The 25004-nt window shown below is 36.6% G+C and overlaps 1 protein-coding gene and 2 long non-coding RNA genes across 5 annotated transcripts; 1 reads left to right on the top strand and 2 right to left on the bottom strand.

The window, feature by feature from the left end:
• Positions 1-2716: 2716 nt before the first annotated feature.
• Positions 2717-4857, bottom strand: LOC125057995. The gene is made up of 2 exons (XR_007118298.1): positions 4412-4857; positions 2717-2937 (listed from the first exon to the last, which is right to left on the bottom strand). It is a non-coding gene; the product is annotated as an uncharacterized LOC125057995 (long non-coding RNA).
• Positions 4858-6980: 2123 nt separating this feature from the next.
• On the bottom strand, positions 6981-8533 carry LOC125058022. Its single transcript, XR_007118304.1, has 2 exons — positions 8262-8533; positions 6981-7223 (listed from the first exon to the last, which is right to left on the bottom strand). It is a non-coding gene; the product is annotated as an uncharacterized LOC125058022 (long non-coding RNA).
• A 3908-nt stretch (positions 8534-12441) lies between these two features.
• Positions 12442-21437, top strand: LOC125057647 (interferon-inducible double-stranded RNA-dependent protein kinase activator A homolog). Of its 3 annotated transcripts, none has more exons than XR_007118237.1 (7): positions 12442-12614; positions 12699-12782; positions 18742-19260; positions 19330-19456; positions 20232-20298; positions 20380-20708; positions 20755-21437. XR_007118237.1 is itself a non-coding variant. In XM_047661424.1 (7 exons), exons 2-6 carry the CDS (start codon positions 12702-12704, stop codon positions 20642-20644), a joined length of 1059 nt encoding a protein of 352 aa, XP_047517380.1. In that variant the 5' UTR covers positions 12443-12614; positions 12699-12701; the 3' UTR covers positions 20645-20662; positions 20756-21437. The 3 variants fall into 3 exon arrangements, 2 of the variants coding, with proteins under 2 accessions (XP_047517380.1, XP_047517381.1); XM_047661424.1 differs by having other exon boundaries at positions 12443-12614; positions 20380-20662; positions 20756-21437; XM_047661425.1 differs by having other exon boundaries at positions 12443-12614; positions 19330-19438; positions 20380-21437.
• The last annotated feature ends 3567 nt before the right edge of the window (positions 21438-25004 follow it).

Below are 25004 nucleotides of genomic sequence, written 5' to 3' on the forward strand. Positions count from 1 at the left end.
TTACTCTGCACCCATTTCCATTACGCCTTATATTTTTATACAATAGACTCTTTTATAAACATGTAACATTAATTTACTTAGAAACGAAACGCTTTTCATGTAATCTTTGAACTGAGTTTTGTCACAAGTCAATAGTCGTTAGTATATAAGTATAAAAAGTACCGCAAGAATATTAAAAACAAGTAAGTATCGATAAATATTCGCCGCGCGAGAGACACCGCTCATGAAAATGGCGCAGCTTACGAGCCATCCGCCTCTACACTTATTTAATTGCTACTCGCTGAATTATGGCGTTCCGGGATCCCAAGAAATCTCCATCATAAGCAAGGAGTATTGTCATTGTTTCACTCTCAGTTCAAGATGCCTCCAATAGTCCAAAAGACAGTTTACTTTCCAAAATGTAGTCACGACGTTATTACACACGACAGTAATTATTCTTATTCTACACTTTAGTTATTCTTTTGTATACCAATGTATTATAATCGTGTCTACTGTAGTAATGTAAGTGTTTAGGCAGGGGTAAAGATTAAAGGTACAGATTCTTAGACTTAAGGACATAATAATAATTTATATCGAATTACTGAAGAAACAAAGATAAATTATATATTACTGTACCGTTTAGATAAAACAGCAGTTACATCGTTTAGTTTCTAATAGAGACGTCAATAAAGGTTATTCAAAGGCGGGGCCGTATTGCAGAAGCTATTTCTGCCCTGCTTAGACGTGTCAATGTTTTTGAGGATCGATTGAGTTATATATGCACTAGCCGGCGACTCGTAGGTTGTTTGAAAAAAGTACGCTTTCATTGGAGAACAAATAATGCTTTCAACAAAGAAAACACATCGCGCGACTACAAGGTTTGCGTATTAAAATTATCCATCAAATATGTTTTTCAGTTTAATGTAATTCGTTGAAAGAGATAGAACTGCTGGAATAACAACTGGATGATACGCAGCTGGCTCCCGATGGCGAGTGGTGAGTGGCAAGCGAGCGGGGCCGCCACATGTCGCCGGAAACACAGGAGTCAGCTACTAAAAATACGTCCGTTCATAATATGACGAATCTTAGGCTAACGAATTGTTTACGTAAATAGAGCTGTTTCTAAACTGTATCAATAGGCTTAAGCTTTATAAGGTTATACAGGTAGATATAGAACAGGTGTTCTGACCTGTAGCTCTTACATTATTATTTCGGTCAATTAATATTTTCTAGTTGTTTATTATCACTACGCCTAAAGTTAAGTTCGTCCGCAAGCACTTAGTCTGCCTAAGTAATAATTGTGGCAACTGGACTCGATGACCACACCTCTGTATAAATTCCACTTGAGGTATCGATTATACAAATATGTTGTGTACATATAATAGCGGCATGTAGGTATATCTACTAAGGCAGCCGACAACATTATCTATACTCTACACCTGACTAATATAAAGAAGAACAATTTTCATTTTTCTATGATGGAGTGCGTTAACTTCTGCCTGTTCCCAGAGATATGTATATTTCCATGAGATATTTTTTCATTCTAAGTAACTGTTACTTGGCAGCACTAACAAAAATCTAGTTTTGCGGATTGTTTTTAGCTAAACAAACTTGAAAATAAAACAGACATTTCGTATTATAGATCATTAGAACCAGAAAAAATTGGAACGACAATGCACAGTCGGCAACGCGCGGGTGGCGTACTTAAGTATTAGGTATTATGACCCAGATTTGGAAACGTTAACGTAAAATATTTACAATATTGCCTTCAATTATAGCTGTGATTTAATTAATTAAAGTAAGATTCTTGATTGCGGCTTTGTAGTTCGTACATTTTGCGAGTTCGTTCGTTCCTAAAAGCTGCATACGTAATAGGCACTTCTAGCTTTAATATATCTCGGTGCGTAGTGCTAGTAGAAGAGAAACGGTTGTTTGAAACAAATTACAATTAAACAGCGTTATTTAATGGCTCTCTTTGATTTCAAGTTTACGAGACGGGCCGTCATCGAGATAAAGCGCAGATTTCTGGCGCAAAATAGTCACTAGCTGTCTAGCTACACATTTCAGCAATGCTTGTCTCAGTCGACTTCTTATTATTGAATAGAGTCAACAATATAGTTAGACCTACAGCTGTTAATAGCAGTGGTTTATCTGGAGGTGGCTACCTTATTCTTAAAAAGGTGATAAAATCGTCGAAAATTGTCGTATATTGGTGACGAATGCCATGCGCATCACCTAACCTTACCTAAATTTATTATCTCGTTTAAACGTATGTTTTCTTCCAAACAGTTAAAAATTTATATTGAAATGTAATCTCAAGACAATAAAGGATTGGAAAATATATATCGTGACACAGGCAGACTGCATTGAAAAAATCAGCTATGACGATCAATCTTTGTAAAATTACAGAAATTGACTATGAACCAATTCGACTCAGGGTCCTTCAAGAAAAGAACGAACCAATTCTTATAAGACGGGCAACGCACTTGCGAGACTCCTGGCAATGTGAGTGTCCATGGGCGGCGATATCACTTAACATCAGATGAGCCTTCTGTATTACATAAAAAAAGGCAATTTCTGTACCACAATTATTAAGACTTAGTAAAGTAAGCTACAAGTACCCAATATTTAAGTTCATATTGAACTATTAAAAGACGTATATAAATACACAATAACCAAGTAACCGATAGACAACTTTGGGAAACAGTTTCTTCGAATGCTATAGAAAAACTCGAAACAATATTTTTTAGTTTAATTTAAATACAGTATATACTATCTGCCAAATCGTTAAAATTCAAATAAGTATCCAGTTGATAAGGTTCATTTCTTCCTTTCAGTGACCTCATGCGACACTCAAAAACGACCTCTTCTTTTAATGGTTGAAAACTGTTCTTCAGCAATGTGGTAACAACTGTTATGCCGATCTTTCTCTACCTTTTAAGCCTCATGCCAGGCCTTCTAAAACATAAAATTATGTGGAAAACAAAATATATATATAAATGTGTATCTGGGTAACACGACGTACATCATGTTACGTCATGTTCGAGGAATTAGGTAGGTATAAATACGATAGTATGTAATTGTGAGCGAGTTGGCCAAATGGCCGTTGAAGCGAGTAACGGGCTCCTAAAGGACGGTACGTAGGTGGTGTGGTGGTGGTGTGGTGGCGGAGGAGGAGGCGGAGGAGGCGGGACGGTCCTTTGCTCCGCTAACCTACATCGAAGCTAATCGTAGCACGTGAAAAAGCTCGCGTGCCGCGGTCGTTCACCCTACGACTCGCGATTCAATCCAGCCTTTCCTGCAATGGCTGTCATTATCGTACTACATTTATTTCACAAGAAATTATAAAATTATTATTTTATACCAGTGGCTTAAGTCTTTCAAAGATCTGATCAATTAAATATGGCGAAAAACAAATATTTGGACTGCCTTGTGCAATAGTATAATATAGTAAAAACTAAAAAATATTAATGCAATTTAAATGCACCTTGCAATTTGATTTTCACAGTTTAATATATGTATAAAATAAGTATGTAGTAAGGTACAACAAGAGTTTTAGTAAGCAATTGCATGACGGGACGGCGTCCTGCGTCGCGGGACTGATATCGAATTTAATTTTCTAAATTGCTTTCGAATGGAGCCCAGCCTTAAACGTTGTGTCTGAATCGTTTCGTGTTTTATTTACTTTGTTTTGAGGTGGGTTAGATTAATGTAGAAACCGCGGAATATGGTCATCTGAAACCCGGCAGGCTTTCTTAGGATTTGGAATATGAAGGCACGAACGAGCCTACATAATGTGCAGGTCATAAAAAAAGTAAAATGAATATTTTTACCGTGTCCTATATGAATAATCTCTTGAGTTTCAGGTTGTATGAAAAATGAAAACCAGAAGTTACAACTAATGTTCAAGTACATAAATATAATGCACGTGATGCATAAAAATTTATTAATTGGCCAGCCAAGTTTGGCGGCCATATCTTGTTGTTATTGGGTTTATTGGACCAAAACTTCCATTCCACCTGACTGCCACCACTGCTTGACCTAACACCGCAACCCCGATCCCGCTAGGCCTCATTGTACGAGTACGTCACCGTTAAAACAATTCGAATCTTCAAACCCTGGACTATATTTCTCCTCCACACGAATTTAGAATTTCTATATGAAACCTAAATGTATCTATGGTAATGTAGATTTATAGATAGATGATAGATAAAGTTTTTAAGGCACCTTTTGCTTAGTGGTGTGTTATACCAGATGCTCATCGACGTAGGTATTTCCGAACAATTTCTACTGTTTCTACTTAAAAGTACCCCCGAGCCTTCTGGCAGTGTCAGTCATCAGTGTCCATATGCGGTTACACTGGTGCTGCCCGGAGGTTCTTTAATAAATTCTACTCTTTGGATTCCCATAAAACGCTTTAAAAATTGTTTACCTGCTTTCCTCTTAATATGTGAATCAAATCTTGCTTTTTTTATTAAAAAAACCGAGAAGGCTTGGGGCGCAGCAGCTCGATAAGCTCAAACAGTGTCAGTAGCAGCATATAAATAAATGCGAGCCATGCGGCGTCTAATACTATCTGCTTGGTTAATTCCGCTCCAGGAATAGTGCGCTTTTTTACCATTATTCGTGAATTTGTAAGCGTCGACGCAAGAAACGTTTTCCCCAATAAAGGATTGAGTGCACTAACACGATGCATGTGTAAATGAATAAAACGCGATACACAGCGCATGCTGAAATAGCGCCGATGTCCGTTACTATCGTTTTATGCCGACACATAGCCGTAAGTTAATGCCGCATATTATTCTAATGATTATTCATTACATTTTGGAAAAAAAACGGGAATCTGTTTTGCTTTGAAACTTGACGCGTGAAATTTTGACTTGCGGGAAATAGAATAAATACATAAATACTAATACAGAAGGGACTAAAATTTGAAGGTAAATTAATGTGTCGCCCTCCTATGTTCCGCCCCTAAACTAAAATATTCATAGTTGATCTAATATATAAAATTCTCGTGTCACAGTTTTCGTTGCCATACTCCTCCGAAACGGCTTGACCGATTTTGATGAAATTTTTTGTGCTTATCCGGTATCTATGAGAATCGGCCAACATCTATTTTTCATCCCCCTAAATGTTAGGCGTAGTCCACCCCTAAATTTTATTTTTTAGACAAAAATTTTAATTTCTATTTTTTTATGATATAGCATTAAAAAATACATACAACCCCTAACTTTCACCCCTCTATGATCAACCCCTATTTTTTTATTATAAATGATACTCATGGCAAAACGACGTTTGCCCGGTCAGCTAGTAATATTGTAAATTTATACATTTAGTTCGTATTAATTTATGTCATGAGGCCGCAAGACACATACTAAATAAAAACATAGTTTAAGAAACTGTTATAACATAGGAACAATATGAAATAGTCATAAGAAACTTTAATTTAATATCAGATCCTTTTCTCAGCGCCGTAACGTCCAAATTTAATTATGGTTATTGACGTGTAACTGACGATTGGAGCGGGTTTTGGGATTTGATGCCGGGTGTTACAGTTAGAGATTAGAACCAGGATAAGAAAAACCAGATGAAACGAATATTTCAAACCAATAGTTTGTACAAGATTTTTCACGAGAGTATCACGCTTAATCTTTAAAGACAACATGTGGTGTGATGTGGGCAACCATTGCATTGTGCATCATTCTATTAAGTCCACAAGACTACATAAACAAACCGCGATACAATAAAAAACGAAGCAGTCATCCACGTTCGTAAAAAATTAGATAATAATATTATGTTTTTTATGTTTTATTTTACGTATATTGGCAGTAGATTTCTTCGAAGCGAGTCTAGTAACTATACTAGACTACTAAGTCTAATATAGTATGGTATAAGTAGCTAGTCTAATATAGTATAGAAGCTTTTATTGCTATTAAAATTATCAATCATTTACAAAAAATTACTTTCAACAAAATATATCTATTAATACAATACAAATATTTTACATAAGGTACAATTTTTTTCGACAATTATATAAGCCACAATTTACACAAACTTTTTCGAATGAAATCTTGACATTATATTGTAATCAAATAAAATTGACGCTAACTGAATTTTTATGTATTTTATGGGTGGTTTGGTTTGGTTATTGGTATGATTTTGTTAAAGCATCATCAGTCAAGCATCAGAATTTTGTTATAAGTTTACAAATACTTAGGATAAAAGCATATGAGTGTGAACTGGAATCTCATACATATGCAGCATATGCAGTCATACTAGCAGACCGGCCAAGCATTGCTGTGGCTAAGGTTTTTGTTGTATTACATAGTAGCAAACTATTCAAGGGAAACGGTAGGAGAACACCAGTCATGGGGACCACCATGCTTTTTTGGTGGTTATGCCATTAAATTGAAGCTTATGTGAAACGTTGGCACTTTCAACACAGCGCCATCTGTTAGAAGTGTGACTATCAAATAATAAACAAATATTTTGCAATAAAATAATATTGCGGATATAAATTAAGATGTAAGCTATCCTATCTTTTAAGTTAGATCAAACTGCACACGATGTGCAAATTTAATTTTAAGTCGCTAAAGTTCCGTCAGACAAGTGACTGAACGAAACGATTAAGGAACGATTAACGAAATATTCCTAAACGTTCCCAGACAACAAGACGCATTTCAACTTTAGTAGGATGACCAAGATATTTGATTGCAAGAATATATATTTATATATTGTCGTATATATTTTTCTAAATAATATTTCATTATTTAGGAAAATGAATAGCCAATAAAAAATACAGTCAAAACCGTTTAAGACGACATCGTTTTGAACAACGTACCGGTTATAATGACCAAAATCAAAGGTCCCGGCTGAATTCTATTGTATTAGCTGTTCTTAATAACAACGTCATCGGTTGTTACGACTATCGGTTTTTACGACCAAATATGAGTAGTCACTTCGATGTCGTTATAACAGATTTTGACTGTATATTTTTTTTGTTCTGTTTCTTTAATTTAAAAAAAAAAACCTGCTCAGCTGCATATATTTGGTACATTTGTTTATTAATACATAAGTATTATTTCTCAACCTAAGTATAAACTAGATATAACCTATTTCACAAAAGTTGTATGGGCGAGACAAGGCATACAAAAAGGAACTATAAAACATCTTCAACAACAAAATAAAAATGAACGATACAAATGAAAAATATGCTTACAAACACAATTAAAATTATTACTAACCTAACTAGACCAGTGCAGATAGCCTTCAAAATAAATAAAAAGTGAAAAAAATTACAGTAGGATGAAACCCATTAGAAAGGCAGGGGAATATGATCAAAATGAAAGGAAAAATAAATTACGGTCGATCTGAGGTCGGGAAGGGGTAGGGGGGGGAGTTTTAAGGGTAAAAAACGGTTTATCTCGATTTCCGGCAAAACTACAAGTCCTATCGAAGAAAGTTAAATGGAAAAGTTGGAGGTAATAAAAAGATCTAAAACTATGAAATACGAAAATTTTAGCCCATCTAAAGGCTAAACTTTTTTTTTTAGGTCACTCAGGTATATATAAGTTATCTTAAAATAGTAATAAATAGGCATCTGATTATAATTTAAAGAAGATTCATAGAGAAGTAGGGAAGGGTATGACGGGTCTGGGCGTTACTGCATACGATGTTTTGCATTTTCTGAGAAGATTTTCTATGGTAATATATATATATTTTTTTACCATAGGAAAGTAGAGATTTCAACGAACTAAAAGCACACCAACTTTTTGAAAAAAGCTGAAATTTGGACGTCAGAATTTTCGATTGAAAATCAGGGTGTTTTTTCGATATTAATTCAAAATAAGGTGAAAAAATAAATATTTTTAATCAAATAAATTACAGTATATTTGGGACATAATAAGGTAAGTTTTCACCAAATTTCGTTTAAAACAAAATTTTTTTGTAAAAGATAAAAATAAAAAACCAAAAACTTGGTTTTTTGAATTTTTCACACCAATTTTGAGGTTATGTGAAAAATGTGTAAATACAAAAGTTTTAGATCTTTTTATTACCTCCAACTTTGCCATTTAACTTTTTTCGATAGGACTTTTAGTTTTGCCGGAAATCGAGGTAAACCGTTTTTTACCCTTAAAACTCCCCCCCCTACCCCTTCCCGACCTCAGATCGACCGTAATTTATTTTTCCTTTCATTTTGATCATATTTCCCTGCTTTTCTAATGGGTTTCATCCTACTGTAATTTGTTTTGGTTTCAAAAATTATCGGCACTGGTCTAAACCTAACCTAACCATTTACAATAAAACAAAACACGGAATTTCCAAGCTCTCACGATCACACCGAAATTGTAAACAACATGTTTACAATTTCACCAAAGACCACAATTTGAAACAAAAAAGTCTGTCATCTAATACTATGCAGTATTAAATGCTATGTAGATAGTAATCGGAATAAAACACTTTATATAATACTAGCCGTTTCCCGCCCACTTTGCTGGGCGAATTAAAATAGGAAATAAATAAAATTTTATGTTTCATTATTATTATTTTTCATATTTTTATTATTCTTCTTTTTAACTTCCCGCTAAGATAATTGAAAATTTTCGAAAATCGAGTTTTTAACAGATGTTGACGTTTTCAGGTTCTAGGAAGCCTCCCCGAATGTTTCCGCGGTGAAGTCCGTATGAATAAATTTTCATAAAAGTAAAACAGCAATAAAAAAATGAAGGAACGTTGGAATTAAATAAAGTGTTGTAAAAAGTTGTAAAAAATAAATAGCCATAAACCATCTAGGAAAAATTTCGCATCGAATGACAGTAGTTTCATGTCGATACGATCAGTGGTTTAGGCGTGAAGCCGAAGGAGCCTCAAACGAAGACCATTGTTAGCACCGTTTGTAGTGAATGACAGTGACATAAGGTTGAAAAAAGTATTTGTAAGTTAAACAATGTACCATAGAGTAACATTAAATATAAAGGATATAGAGCCAACACTTTAGATTGTAGCGCACTAGCGCTACCTGGAGATAGTTGTGCTAACTAATATACCATCAAAACGCGCGTATAATAATTAATAATACAATGTATACTTATAAACGTCAAAAAGAAATAAAAATTAAATGCTAAATGCTTCTAATTTTACATTTAGGTCGCTCTTATAGCACGCTTTTGCCCTACAAATATCGACTTAACGTCAGCTGTATTACCCCACAAAATAACACCATATGATAATTCTATGAAAATAGGTGAAATAAACGAGCGTTGCTGTATTCTCATCCGTAATGGTCTGGTCAGATAGCGGACGGGGCGAGACGGCGCGGCGTGGATGTCACACTGCGGACGCAAGCGACAAGCGTCGGCCGACCCGCCACATTTGGCGTGATTTCAGTGTTGCCAGATCAGAGGATTTTTCCCTAGATTCAGAGGTTTCTCAACCGAGTTAGGGGCAGAATAGGGGGAAAGAATATTTGAGGGTTTTTTTTAGGGGAAATTTCAAAAACACGCCAAATACAGTTTTTTTGCTATTGTATATCACGTTCCTGATGTTGGAACTAAATTGAAGTACGAACACATCGTAAGAATAGGATCCGTGTGGTTGACCTTACTAATTGTATGTTCGTTTGAGCTGTCAAAGAACTACTTAAGTGATTTTAATTAAATACAAATTCTAAAATTCTAAAATTCAGTAATAACACTACACAAGAATATTCTTTTTTGTATTTGAAGGCATCAGGCAGGGGATATCTGGGGGAAATCAAATTAGATATATTATTATTATAGATTTATTTATTATTTATTTTGATTATTTAAACACTTTCGATGAGTTTTTCAAGTTTTTCCATGTCCATTTTTGTAGTCGAATACAAAGCTGTCATCACGCCGGGCGCGACGCGTCGCGTCCCGTCGCCGTCCCGCCCCGCCCGCTGTTTGACCAAACCTTAAGATCGCGTATCTTTTTCATTGCGAACGCTGCAGAACTTAAGTCTATTTGAAAGACCTTCTATGTGTAGGGCTCACTGGAGTTTAATATCTAAAGTAATTCCCAGGCACACGGTATTATCAACAAAGTCTATTTCCTCATCTTTAATTATTCTTTGAATCTTGAGCATTACTACTTTCTACATTTGAAGTTACAAATTTAATACATTTTGTCTTCTTTTCGGTTAGCTTAAGATTATTTATATTAAACTAGTGAACTACACTGGAGATGGCATGACAATCCATCACATGAGAATGTAAACAGTTCTCAAGTGATGGATTTCGTCGCTTCACTTTAAATAAAATACATCTTAATATATATTTCTTGTGTGCGTGTGTATGTGACTGAACTCCTCCTAAACGACTGGACCGATTTTGATGAAATTTTTTGTGTGTGTTCAAGGGGATCTGGGAATGGTTTAGATTCACAAATCAGCCCGGCAGGTGGCGCTGCAGTCGGTACTTTCATACTTTAATATCCTAATAGCTTGAAATATCGTGCAGGACAACGTCTGTGGGCTCCACTAGTATATATATAATAATGCATTGTAAATGTAGCTTATTCTAAGATTCATGCACATGACCGCGAAGATAAAGTATTAGTACACTATGGTTTGAACTTCAATAAAAATATATATATGTAAAAAACTGATTAATTTATACTAAGTATACATACGAAAACTTCCACATCTCAATTAATACACAACAACTTTTTCCAAAGGCATTTTTAACAAGCTCCACTAGTATATATATAATAATGCATTGTAAATGTAGCTTATTCTAAGATTCATGCACATGACCGCGAAGATAAAGTATTAGTACACTATGGTTTGAACTTCAATAAAAATATATATATGTAAAAAACTGATTAATTTATACTAAGTATACATACGAAAACTTCCACATCTCAATCAATACACAACAACTTTTTCCAAAGGCATTTTTAAGAAGCTCCAAATCAGAAGTAAATTGTGGGCCAAGGTAAAAATAAAAAAGGTTACGTAAAAGTAATGAGTATGTCCAAAGTGCAGAAATCAAGTCAAGTTGTGAAAAATTTTACGAAATTTGTGAAACAGTAAGAAAACACGGAAATTGAACGTTAGCTAAGCACAGGGAAATTGAATGACAGAATGATGTCAAGACAGTTAAAACCACAGAGTACATTGTTAAGAATTATAAATTATTTTTTTCAACCTTATATCACTGCCATCTACAGCATACGGTGCTTAATAACTCTTAATTAAATAACACATAATATGTATGAAGTTTTAATACCCTTATGGGATGCTCTAACTTGTTATAAATCACAACCCATTTTTATCTTTGTTAATTGGTTTATTCTTCACAAACAACAGTAATTAATTTATATTCACATAGAAACACTCAAGGGAAAAAAACATGAATATCGCTCGTCTTAAAAGTCTCTTCTGAGTGACGTCTGCTTTCTTCTTTTCTTAGTGTCCTATCTTTATGTTAACACATACATCAAAATCTTATAGAAAATACTACACAAAAGAGTATGTACGTTTTTAGTGCGTATCTACGATTCGCTACAACCTGAAATGTACTCTGTGTTTTAAGTGTCATGGCTGATGATTAAATCAATATTTGAAACAGTGATGCCAGCTTGGGGGTTTTCCCCATAAATTTAGGGGGAATCAAGATATTTAGGGGGATTTTTAGGTGGTACTTTATAAAAAAAAGGGTGCGTGTACTTATGTACGCGGGTAAGAAGTTATACTTCTTTGGCATTATTAAAAATAGTTTTTGATTGCATGAAAATAATTTATTACAATTAAATAATCAAAAATTGGAAAAGGAGTCGTTATAGTCAATAAAATTCAGTTTACATTTGAAAAATTAAATAAATAAATATTATATTTATTATTATTTTCTAATATTAATAAGTATTGATTTTAATATTCAATTTAAATCACTTCTGATTATAATTCAGACGCACATATAAAATTCGCACTTGTATAATGAAAACAAAATGAAAACACGTGTAGAAACTCAAAGCATGTGGATAAATATTATATATATAAATACACAGTGAATAGAGGCGGTGTGCGTGCCAACATGCGTCATTAGTGGCGCATGCGTCATTATGGCTTCATACTGATAATTTTGTGTAACGGTGCGCGCGCATCGTAAAATTTCACTCTCATCAATTTTTCATAACGCGCCTACAGAAGTATATATTCAAAAAATATTTTGTTTTACTTAAATTACGCACGGTACCTCCACCAACAAATTAAACCAAATATAAACTCCAAGTGTGGCCATAACGCTATATCAATAAGCTATAATATGCCAAGATCAAATTTGTATACAATTAAAATGAAAATTTGAAATTTTTGATATGCAAATGTGAAATTACATCGAAAACCGAGTTTACAACAAAAACTTTAGGGGTTTTTAAACGATATTTAGGGATATTGGAGTTGGTCCAAGGGGAAAAAATCTGATCGAGTTGGCATCACTGACTATAGTCAATAACATAGAGTGGGTACATTACTACATTAGGAATCTGGGATGGCTAATACTTATTACTTAATGCCACAATATTACAAATATACTTAATATATATTATAATAAAAGCTTTTGAGAACATTATTTTCGATCATTAATGAGAGAACCTACTAATGAGTTTAAAAGGTTATCATGTTTGTTTATGTCTCACTTCGAACAGTTTTGGTAAGATTATATGCAATTATTATTCATTTTCATATTAATTTACAGAAAATGATGAAAACAGCAATTTCAGTGCTTCAGGAAATGATGATAAAGGCTGGAGAGGTTCCTGAATATGAATGTATAGCACAGGTATGCCTAAGTATCTAATATATATTTTCACTGGAATTCACTTCTTCGAAAATAAAAAAATATAAATCAAGCATTTGGAAATCCTGATTTTGTTTTCTGATGTAGAAAAATAAATAGATGAAATGTATTAAAATTACTATGCATTTTAGGTGCCTTTATGAAAAAAACTACAACCTTTGTTTACTCTTTTGTGTGGCTGTGGGCCTGTCAAGTGGACAGATTTGTGGTAGGGACAGTAATATTATAAATGTGAGGTCTTAACTACAAAATATGAAACCACATTTGACTCTCAATAGTATAGTAAGACACTAATTCAATTGTACACATGTTATTATGAATTACCAATGTTATATTATCAAATAGACCAAATTTATTATAAAGGCTTGAAGCAAGACAATAGCCTTGAGTTCAGAAATTATGTAACTTTATGTGAGTTCAGGTGCATAGGCAATCTGTGTTATATGTAAGAAAAATTTATCTGTTCTCTCAACACCAGTCAGTATAGAAACTATGCACATTGCATTTACCCAGACTTTTAAAACAAAACAAAATAGTTCAAAATTATTTTAGTATAATTAATCATTGTAAGTGGATTCAGTAGGCGTATGAGTAAGAACTGATTTTTTTCCACTTTTTATTCCTATGATAATCATACAAGTGTACAAATGATATACTTCATAATAATATTTTTAACCCACTGAAACAAAGCACTCGCTCTAAACATATATTCACAGTACAATTACCCAGTAGAAATCCTAAATGTCTGTCTAGTTGAAGTCGGGTCGATACCCGCTCGTTATAGAGTGCAATTTTTTTCCAAAACTATTTAGATATTATACAATTTTGGTGTATACATTCGTACAACATAACAAATATACTAGTCTGGCCATATAGACTACAAGCCCATGAAAAAAAAATACCTGTGAAATGAACCAACGTGAATAACGCTTAGAAGGCTGTTACTATATCAGAAAATAACTCTGAGCACTATGCCGTCATTTCTGAGCGGTACATGTGAGTACGTGAGTGAAAGGAATTTCTCAGGTACAACTGAGGAATTTCGACTAATTATTAATGTACGGCTTTGTAATAGTGTATAGATGATTAAAAATAAATGTCGAAAAACCTAGTGCCGTACTAAAGTGATGGTGCCGGAAGTCGGTACAAATTTTTAATTCGACGACAATTGCAGGAGCACTATAGGTCATTTATTACTGTACGGCATTTGTGTAATTCCTTTTGGACACATATACAGATACTTTACCCGTAAACGCCGTACTTATCGTCGAAAGCCAACATATGTCTGATTAGCATATAGGTGATGATGATATAGAACAACATAAAATTAAATGATCTTGAGAGTACTTCACAAATACATAATATTTTTCAGGATGCCATACCGTTTTTGTGGATCACATAGGTGTATGGGGTAAATTACTTCCCTCCGAAAATAGTCATTTTCCGGTGACATTTATCTGTACGGCAATAACACAGGTTATTAAAACTTTAGACAATCTTATATATAAAAATGAAACCTGTTTTCCGTTGTCACGACATAACATGAAAACGGCTTGACCGATTTGTCTGATTTTTTTATATAATATTCCTTGAAGTACGAGGATGGTTCTTACGGAGAGAAAAATAAAAAAAATTGAGAGAAAAAGTCTTAAAACAACACTTCTATATTCCCATACAAAATATTCGTAATAATACTTAAAAGTCAATTTGAACTTTAATACCATATCATAAAGTTCAAATGTTAGTGGAGGGGTTCCGGGAAGGTAAATTTTTATTTTTTGACATAATGTATTTGTTGTCTTATCAATTTTCTTTTTTTTATCTTACTAGCTAAGTATTTTAAACAAATAAAGAATCGACTGTTAGGCGGTACGATGTTCGCCAGGCCAGCTAGTCTTCAATAAAAGATAAATGCCGTACACTTTCGATAGTCCGCTAGTCTGAAATGGCAGATTATACGGTGGTATATATATATATATATATATGTAGGCGGTGGTCTACAGGGCGTCCCAAAGTTATGGGACATGAAGGGAAAGTACCTTAAATATCGTAGATAGGGTATTTTACTAAAAGAAGACTTTATGTTATTTTTAAAAGTTAGTAATTCTGCATTCAAAGATTTTCTAAAAATTACATGCCTCGTCTGGGAATCGAACCGACTTAAATGTAAAAAAAAACACCCCTACTTTTATGATGCCAATCGAAATAATGGCCAAAAACTAAAAACTCTTCTTAAGTAACATAGCATTTTAAAAGAAAGGAACAGCGTGAAATTAATCATTTTAATCGAATTAAAAACATACATGAAACTGCCGTAGTCAATTAAGAGCGTATTTTTTTGTAAATTAATTAAATAATGATATGATATGGCGCAATACTGTTTGTAACTCGCCCACGTTCTCGTATCGCTTTTTGATGTGAAACATCTATAGCCGCACGTAAAACCGATTTCTGGCGTGGCGACGCTATATGATGGTATATATATACAGTCTATATGCAGTAGTGTGTACGGTGTGTGTATTTCGAAGTCACTGATTAAACGAATTAAGTAGTCACGATTTGAAATAAATTCGTAAATTTTTGTATTCAATGAAAATAAATGTTTATTCAATAAATAGTCATCGTTATCTGGAAAAAAAAATCGTAATATTTTATTTTATCATTATGATATATATATTTAGTTCCTATCACAATCTGTTATTTTCTGCATATTAGGTACTTTTACAAAATAATGTCGATGTTTCACATCTGCCAGGCGTCCCGTGACAGCTCACATTTTTTCTGTATAGCATATCTTTCACGTATCCCCAAAAGAAGAAATCTAATGGTGTAACTTTTCTTTCTCTCCGCGGAAAGATTTCTTATCTCATCTCTTACATTTGAACCGAATACTATAATGATTTTAATTTGATTAAAACGATGAATTTCACGCTTTTCCTTTCTTTTAAAATAGTATGTTACCTAAGAAAAGGTATTAGTTTTTGGCTATTCTTTCTATTGGCATCATAAAAGTAGGGGTGAAGAAGAAAATCTTTGAATGCAGAATTACTAACTTTTAAAAATAACATAAAGTCTTATTTTAGTAAAATACCCTATCTACGATATTTAAGGTACTTTCCCTTCATTCCCCATAACCATGGGACGCCCTGTATACAAGCTCTTTTTTTTGTTAAAATATTTTTCCTTTACCTCTCTCTGCTGCTACAAAAAATAAACTTTACGGCCTTATGGTAGTATACTCAGATACGTACAGTTATTAATGACCTTATGGGACACCTCAAACGTCGTCGAAGTTTTTATCAGCTCTAAAGAATAATCTGGAGTAAAATGTACGGCATCTGGTTTTTTTTGTTTACTTATTTATATTTGTTACATATAAAATAACAATAATCTTTGAAAATATTACTTCTCATATTACTACAGGAATATTTGAAAATCTTATAAATTTCGGAAATTTCGTATTTGTTGTATCCTAATATTTCTATTTGTTACTATTTATTATGAACGGCTATAAGGTACAACGGTAATATTTAGTAACATTATGTAAAAAACAAGTTGCCGTACATTAATTTCTGATCTTACAGCAGTAATAACTCGGTAAATCCTGAAATTTCGATAAATATTTATTTACACAAATATTAACTATAATTTTTGGACAGCATAATTATAAAACATTATTGTCCGTGTTCAATAATATTTTGAACATGTTGCCGTACATTTTACAATGACCTTAGGATATATGGGTGTAGGGGTAGGGTTGCGACCCTTGGCTTTCGACCGCTCCGCTGGAAATATGTACGGCGTTTACGGTTAAAGTTATGTATGTAGTATATGTGTCCAAAAGGAATAACAGAAATGCCGTACAGTAATAAGTGACCTATATTGCTCCTGCAATTGTCGTCGAATTAAAAATTTGTACCGACTTCCGGCACCATCACTTTAGTACGGCACTAGGTTTTTCGACATTTATTTTTAATCATCTATACACTATTACAAAGTCGTCCATTAATAATTAGTCGAAATTCCTCAGTTGTACCTGAGAAATTCCATTCACTCACGTACTCACATGTACCGCTCAGAAATGACGGCATAGTGCTCAGAGCTATTTTCAGATATAGTAACAGCCTTCTAAGCGTTATTCACGTTGGTTCATTTCACAGGTATTTTTTTTTCATGGGCTTGTAGTCTATATGGCCAGACTAGTATATTTGTTATGTTGTAAGAATGTATACACCAAAATTGTATAATATCTAAATAGTTTTGGAAAAAAATTGCACTCTATAACGAGCGGGTATCGACCCGACTTCAACTAGACAGACATTTAGGATTTCTACTGGGTAATTGTACTGTGAATATATGTTTAGAGCGAGTGCTTTGTTTCAGTGGGTTAAAAATATTATTATGAAGTATATCATTTGTACACTTGTATGATTATCATAGGAATAAAAAGTGAAAAAAAAATCAGTTCTTACTCATACGCCTACTGAATCCACTTACAATTTATATATTATATTAATTTATATATTATTTTAGTATAATATTAATTATACTAAAATAATTTTGAACTATTTTGTTTTGTTTTAAAAGTCTGGGTAAATGCAATGTGCATAGTTTCTATACTGACTGGTGTTGAAAGAACAGAGAAATTTTTCTTACATATAACACAGATTGCCTACGCACCTGAACTCACATAAAGTTACATAATTTCTGAACTCAAGGTATTTAAAATGTAAGTAAAGGCGTTATTCACGTTGGTTCATTTCACAGGTATTTTTTTTTTCATGGGCTTGTAGTCTAATAAGTTCTGTTACAATTAATGAAAATGCATTTTCTTCAACTTTTAATTATTTTGGATTTGGAACACGTATAATATTTTAAAAACTTCTTTCGATTTTCCGCCATTTCACATAGTTGTTCGTGTTCATTATCAAATTACAATATGAAATGGGATGGTAAAGGAAATAGGATTGAAGTTCCAGACACCTCAAAAGCTTGGTATAGCCGTATGTTCGTAAATTGTAGTACCAACAGATACGACAACACTTCGTCTGTCGAAGACCAGAAAAGATCGGGACGACCGCGTGCTGTTAGAACTACAAACTCCATTAGGAAGCAAAAATGTTATCGCGAGAAATGAAGATTCCCGCTAAGACTCTGCCTCGTATTAAACAAGAGCTGAAGCTCGTTACTTATCGTCGATTTACAGGACATGCCCTAAATGAATCTTTACAATTAAAGAGAGTGGATCGATCAAAACGCCTTCTGTCACGACACTCAGGTAAAAAGCACAGAAATATCCTTTTTACTGATGAAAAAAATGACACGATTGAAGAACACTACAATAAGCAAAATGATAAACTGTACACTCACAGTTCTAAAGAAACTGCTCAAATGGACGGAAAGGTACAACGTAGTTATCATCCTGCATCAGTGATGGTTCGGTGGGGCGTGTCTTTTAAGGAGTCACAAAGCTACATTTTTGTGAAAAAGGAGTGAAAACTTCAGTCAAAGGGTATCAAGATGCAGTCTTGGATCATGATGGGAAACCTCTCAGCAATACAATTTTTATAAATATACCGTGGACTCTTCATCAGGATTCTGCACCTGGTCTCGAGGCACGAACTACCCAAGCCTGGCTTGAAACCAACGTAAAGAAATCTTAAAAAATCTTTGGAGCAAGCAGCGGCGAAATTTCCCTTGGAAACAGTGCGTAAATCCATAGATTCGTGGCCAAATAGATTAAAGACCCGTATAAAGGCCAAAGGTGGCCATTTCGAATGGATTTGTTTTTATTTTTAGCTGAGACTTTCAGAAATATATAGGTATACATTTTAATAATATTACATTATGTACTTCATTTAAACTAATAAATTTTCATTTGTAACAAAACTTACGGCTGGACTAGGTAGTTTGTTTTAAATTGGAAATGGCCACTTTTCAGTGTGGACCTCAACACCAAGCTACTTTCGAATATCGGTGCAAGAGCAGCGGCTTGACGGTGACGGCTCGCGCTCGCTCCAAGAAAGAAGCGAAGCAAGAAGCGGCGAAGCGGATGCTGGCCGAGATGTTCGCCCGCGGAGATCCCGTGCCGCCGCCCTACGCTCGCCCTCCGGAGCCGCCCGGTCTCGCCGACGACCCCGTCGAGCCCCCGCAAACCCGAGCGCTGCCTTCCACCGTGAGCGGCGGCGCGGCGGCGAGCGGCGTCGCGGTGGACGCGCGCAGCTATGTCGCGCTGCTAAAGGAGCTGTGCGAGCAGTATCAAGCGGGATGTCCAGCCTACGACGTGGTCGGCGACGCGGGCCCTCCGCACTGCCGGCTCTTCACGGTGGCCGTGAAGCTAGGGGGCCACGAGCGTCGCGCCGCCGCCTCCACGAAGAAGGCCGCCAAGCAGCTCGCCGCCGAGCACCTCTACAAGTACCTGCGGCTGCATCTCGCCCGCCTCACCGAAGACTTCGTCGAGGTACGCGTCGCCGGCGGAGTCGAGGTACGTAAGTCTACCGATCTACTGATCGTGGCTTTCGGTTCGCAGGAGGACGCGCTCAATCGGGCGCACGAGAGAGCCATGGAGCGCTACGTGGAGGAGAAGGCTTCGACCTTTCGCCCGCCTCTCGACCAGAAGATCAGTGAATACCACTTAGGTCTGTTGAGGCACTTAGGTGGGTACCGGCCGGTCACACGGGTGCCGGGTTCCGGGATTTCTTCTTTTATTTGATAGTCTCAATAGGTGACGTGACGTGTGATTTAATAATACAGCCTCGCATTAAAACGTAATGATTGAAAATTTTTGAAGAAAATGAAATAATTGTCGTTAATTTTCAGTGGTATTTTAGGCATTAAAGTGAACGGTGAACATTATATTGCTGTTCCCGGCTTAGGGACACTCGCCTGGTAAGTCATTGACACTAGCGTACAAAGAAGAATAAAATAAATTAATATAGGTAGTACCCGCGTGTGGCTGTACTATCGAGGCGTAACCCGGACTCTTTAGGTAATCGCCGCCCTCAAACTACTAAGAAAACCCGAGTGGCATGTTTCGTCGCTAATTGTTCGACCTCATCGCGCCCGGTCTTCCGCAGGATGAGAGCGAAATCGGCTCCACGCAGACGCACCCGTCTTTGCGAAGAGCGGCCGTTTATATGTCACTGCCGTTAACGGAAATTCTCGTCAAATATGTGAAATCAAGATTTATGAATAGCACTTTCGAAAATGGGTAAACATGTTTTATGGTATTATTTTGGTTTTGAGATGCTCGTGTGGAGCCGTAGATACCTATCGTTCAACGCTCCCCGTGGCGTCTCGAAGGAATTAATCTTAATAAAAATAAAAGAACAAACGTTTAGGATTCATCAGGTACTCACACACGGTACACGGCATACACGAATTAAGATTAAGAGGCGCGTGGGCACACACACTTAACTCTGCGCATTTCAGACGAAGACAAAGTGGCTTCGGGGCGAGAGGCGATGGCGCCCACGGCCGAGGACGAGGACCCGGTCAGGTAGCGCATTCGCTTCACGTTCGCGACGTTCGTCACATTTGACTAGACCCAAACTCAAATCGACCTCAATCGTGTGCGCAGTGCGCTGCAGACGCTGTGCGCCAAGCTGGGGCTGAACGTGGCGAGCGAGAACGTCGGCGGCCTGAGCGTGGTGCGAGTGCAGCCCTCCGCGCCGGAGGTCGCGGTGGCCGCGGAGGGCCCGAAGGAGGCCCACGCCGCCGCCCTGCGCTACGTGCGTCGCGTCCTCGCCCACCGCCCGACCGACGACACGCTGATCGGCAGCAAGGCGACCGGATCCTTCCCAAATATGCCCCTAATCCCTAGAAAGAGTGATGTTCTCAATTGAGTTCATTTGTACAAAATATATTTATCGATTTCCAACGACGGCGCTGGCCGGTCGAGTGGTCAAGTTTTTATGAAGTTTATGCAGTTTTATGTAGTGTGCAACTTAGCAAGTTATTATTTTTATAAACCTATCCACAAATACATTTCCATTGCAAATACGATTACGATGATGTAATTGATTATAATAATTATTTACGTCGCCATAACGTATTTTCAATATTTATTAGGCCGCAGATCTTGGAGGAAGTAAAAATCCTTAAAGTAATGGTATCGAAGTGTAAATACTGAATAAGAAGTACACGATTAAGGGTTTTTTCCTATTCCGAGAGATGCTCAATTACGAAAACAATGGTATTCCATCGCTGGCCCAGGGGAACGAAGTCGTAAAGCATCATTATGACTCTTAATGTTTTCCCATTTATTATAGAGTTTTTAAAAAAAATTGAGGATGTCTTCATTTTACGAAAATTATTTTGTCCACTATGTTAGTAATACTCGATTAGCAAATTTAACTTTTCTGAAATAGATCGCAACAATCATAAAGATAGTTTTAGTTAGATTGTAATTCTACCAAAGAATCATAAAACTTAATGCGACAGTTTCAACACAAATAAAGAGCGGTAACAATATATCTCTGTGTCAACAACGTCATAATATTTCAGCGAAAAGAGTTTTAATACATTATTACGTTCGAGACCAGTGTTTTCCAGCGTGGGGCCCGCGTCCCACAGGGGGGTAATTTGATTGTTAAGAAGGGCTATACGAAAATGTATTAAAATTATTTGGAAATTGCAGTTTTTTTTTACTTACATTCGTTCACAGTTTACTAGTAATTTTTTCCTATAACCATTCTCATGTGTGTTTCTTAAGTGAACATTTCAATTTTTTAATATTAAAAATTATGTGAGATTCGGGGGTGCATAAGGATTTTAAAAAGGCTAATGTTGAATCACTGTTCTAGCCATTCGTCTTACTGTGGACCGTCATTATGTTTAAACGTTAAACGCTTTTGTAATATACATTAAGTATTAGTTAAGTAGTAGTATTTTTAACTATTTACACTAAATACATAATCGGTCTTACTAATAAAGATTTATGCACATCGTATAAGCCTGTTATAAGAAAAATGTTACTAATAATTCCTGAATTGACAAGGTTGATGTATACTGCAGTTATAACAAGTGTCTGGTTTGTATGAAGACTTGTACATTGCTTATACAACGCAGAGGCCTAGTTTAACGGGTGCATAAGACAAAAATTGCGTAATTTTATCTGATTTCGCGTTTGACAGCATTTTTTGACTGTTTAGTTCAAGGAAAGATTTAAGTTAGTAGGTATTTGTGTTTGTTGAAAATAGATTTTATAGATCAAATGGAAGATTTAGATAATATTGATATGCAGCTAATACATACGATTGAAGATTTGCCGCCTCCAAGGAAAGTCTAAACATACCAAACTCGGTGCAATCCGCATGGCGATTTCAAAACAAAATACCGCTCTTCAAAGAAGTATGTTATGAAGATCTGTGACATAGTGCGAGCTGATGTCGAAAAGAGTACTAGAGGTGGAGGGTTTTCGATTTAGGTGTCTTCTTCATGGCTTCTCAGTGTCATTAGAAAATGCCAAATTATATATAGTAGCACTGGCAATCCTCCACAATATTGATATTGATATCAAAGAAGACCTGGATGTTACGAAGACCTAGACGCCCCCAAGCAATCTGGCTGGACAAGCTGCTAGAGCTGCTTTTATTGAAACATATTTTTAAGGCTGTTTTATTTACATAGGTGTGGATAGTTAAGGACTTGAAATAAATAAAAAGTTATATTTCATTTAAAACAGGGTTTTTTTTTTTATAAGTATATAATTATTTATTTAATTGCTGCTGTAACAATTTTAGCCTTAGAAGATGCTTCTGTCTAGCCCTTTCGTGAGCTTCGGCAAGGTGCTTCTGTTTGAGCTCATGTGTTTCAGCCATCTGCCTTTGTTTTGTTTCGTGCTCTTCCTGGAAACACTGGAACATTACCGTGTTGCGGAGTTTGGCACTTTCCACTATTTGAGATGCCTAAAAAATTTAAGTGTTGAGGGGTTTTGAATGAAATAGTCCTTTCTCTATCACATTGATACTAACCTCTTTTAACTTTTGTACTGCAGAACGCGGCTTTTTATGTAAAATTCTAGTCCTCTTTGTCTGAGGTTTTGGAGTTTCTATTAGCTGCAAATAATAAAATGTTATTAGTGTAGGTGATTGATTAACGTGTCGTATTGAAACAGTGATGTGTTCAGACAAGAACATATCAGAATAGTTACGGTCGTGTGTTCTGAAAAGAACAGTTTCATCGTGTCGTAAGACACGGTAATTTGCCCTGACAAGGGCAGTTGTCAAACGTTTTCGTCGTGAAACAAGAATAATATGTCCTGAAAAGGACAGTTGTTAGACGTTTAGTCGTGATACGATAATTTGTCCTGAAAAGGACAGTTTTAGCGTTATCGTAAGGCTACGATACCGAAGTGCTCTGAGATGAACACGTTCGTACGCTTCGGCGGCTGCGTGCAGAAAAAGGCCAACTTTTTGCCGCGCCGCATTTTTATCGCCTACTCTGGTACCTGCGCAACCAATCAACGCTCCGCATCTTGGCACCACATGTCAATATTAGTTGTAAGTGTAGGATAAGTTTTAAGTATAATTGTACACAGTTTTGTAAATAAAATCATTCATTCATCATTCGCTATTCCATCTTCACCTCTTCTCTACAAGTAATTAGGGAGTTTTATTTTAACATCGACCAAGTAATTCTGAACCAGTCAACCTCAAGCACACATCCCTAAAGTGGTGACCCCGTGAAGAACAACCCGAGAAGAACAACCCGAGAAGAACAAGCCCGAGAAGAACAACCCCGAGAAGAACACCAAGAACATTGAAGATGTCGACAACAGAAAATTCCGGTGCAGAGCGTCTAACTTCATCAACACCGTCGAGCCAGGAAGCCTCCGGTATTTCACTGTCGCTCCGCGTGCCACCACCGCATCCGCAACAGCCAACCATCGACACCCTCATCGGTGAAATAAGAAGATTGTCTTTGGAAGTGGCTGAGCTACGAGCACAACCTCGCGACAATTACCGCAACAGTCGCTCTCGCCACCGTTACCTATCACGCTCGCGGAACGCATCTCCACATCACAACGAAAACCGACGAGAGTCGCAGATGGAAGACCGAAGCCGAAAAAAATCTCCAATGCCGTACTGCTATTACCATCATCGCTACGGTATGGACGCGAAGAAATGCGCACCACCGTGCAGTTTCAAGCCCATTAACCAGTCGGAAAACTAAAAGTAACGCTGGCCGCGGCGGGAACTGGCGTTACCGAATCATCACACCGCCTTTTCGTTACCGACAGGGTAACGAAACTTACCTTTTTGGTCGACACAGGAGCCAATATCTCCGTGCTACCAAAGAAAAAAGGCTCACGCGAAAAACCACTGCCGTTTCAACTCTACGCCGCCAACAACACTGTAATTCCTACATACGGAGAGAAGTCACTCACACTCGATCTTAACCTCCGAAGACCATACACATGGAAATTCGTCGTAGCCGATGTGTCCAAGCCAATCCTGGGAGCAGATTTCTTACAGTACCACCACCTCATTGTCGACGTAAAAAACCGACGATTGATCGACGGGAAAACACAGCTGGTAACTAACGCTCAACTCAGTACTGCGGGCATACCTACAGTTCGCAGTATAGACATTGGGCAAAATTACCACAGCATACTAGCAGATTTCCCAGGCACAACTAGACTCACTTCAATGAAGCTAAGTCCTAAACATTCCGTCGAACACTTCATTGAAACAAATGGACCGCCTCTACACTGCAGGCCACGCCCCATTGCGCCGCATCGTTACGAAATGGTCAGAAAGGAATTTCAGAGCATGATTGATCAAGGGTTATGCAGACCAAGCAAAAGCCCTTGGGCATCACCTCTTCACGTCGTGCCAAAGAAGAATGGAGACCTACGCGTGTGTGGCGATTACCGAAGGCTCAACGCTATAACCAAGCCCGATCGGTATCCCATACCACGCATACGTGATTTCACTTACCAACTCGCAGGGAAGAAAATTTTCTCCACACTCGACCTCAACCGCGCCTACCAACAACTGCCAGTCAGCGAGCAAGATGTGGAGAAAACCGCCATCATAACACCATTCGGCCTTTTCGAGTTCCCGCGTATGTGTCCTGGTCTAAAGAACGCCGGACAGACGTTCCAACGCTTCATTCACGAAGTACTGCGCGAACTCGACTTCGTATTCCCTTTCGTTGATGATCTACTGATAGCGTCAATTGACGAGGAACAGCACCGAA

The sequence above is a fragment of the Pieris napi genome, chromosome 17 (assembly GCF_905475465.1).
Source record: "Pieris napi chromosome 17, ilPieNapi1.2, whole genome shotgun sequence".
NCBI lineage: Eukaryota > Metazoa > Arthropoda > Insecta > Lepidoptera > Pieridae > Pieris > Pieris napi.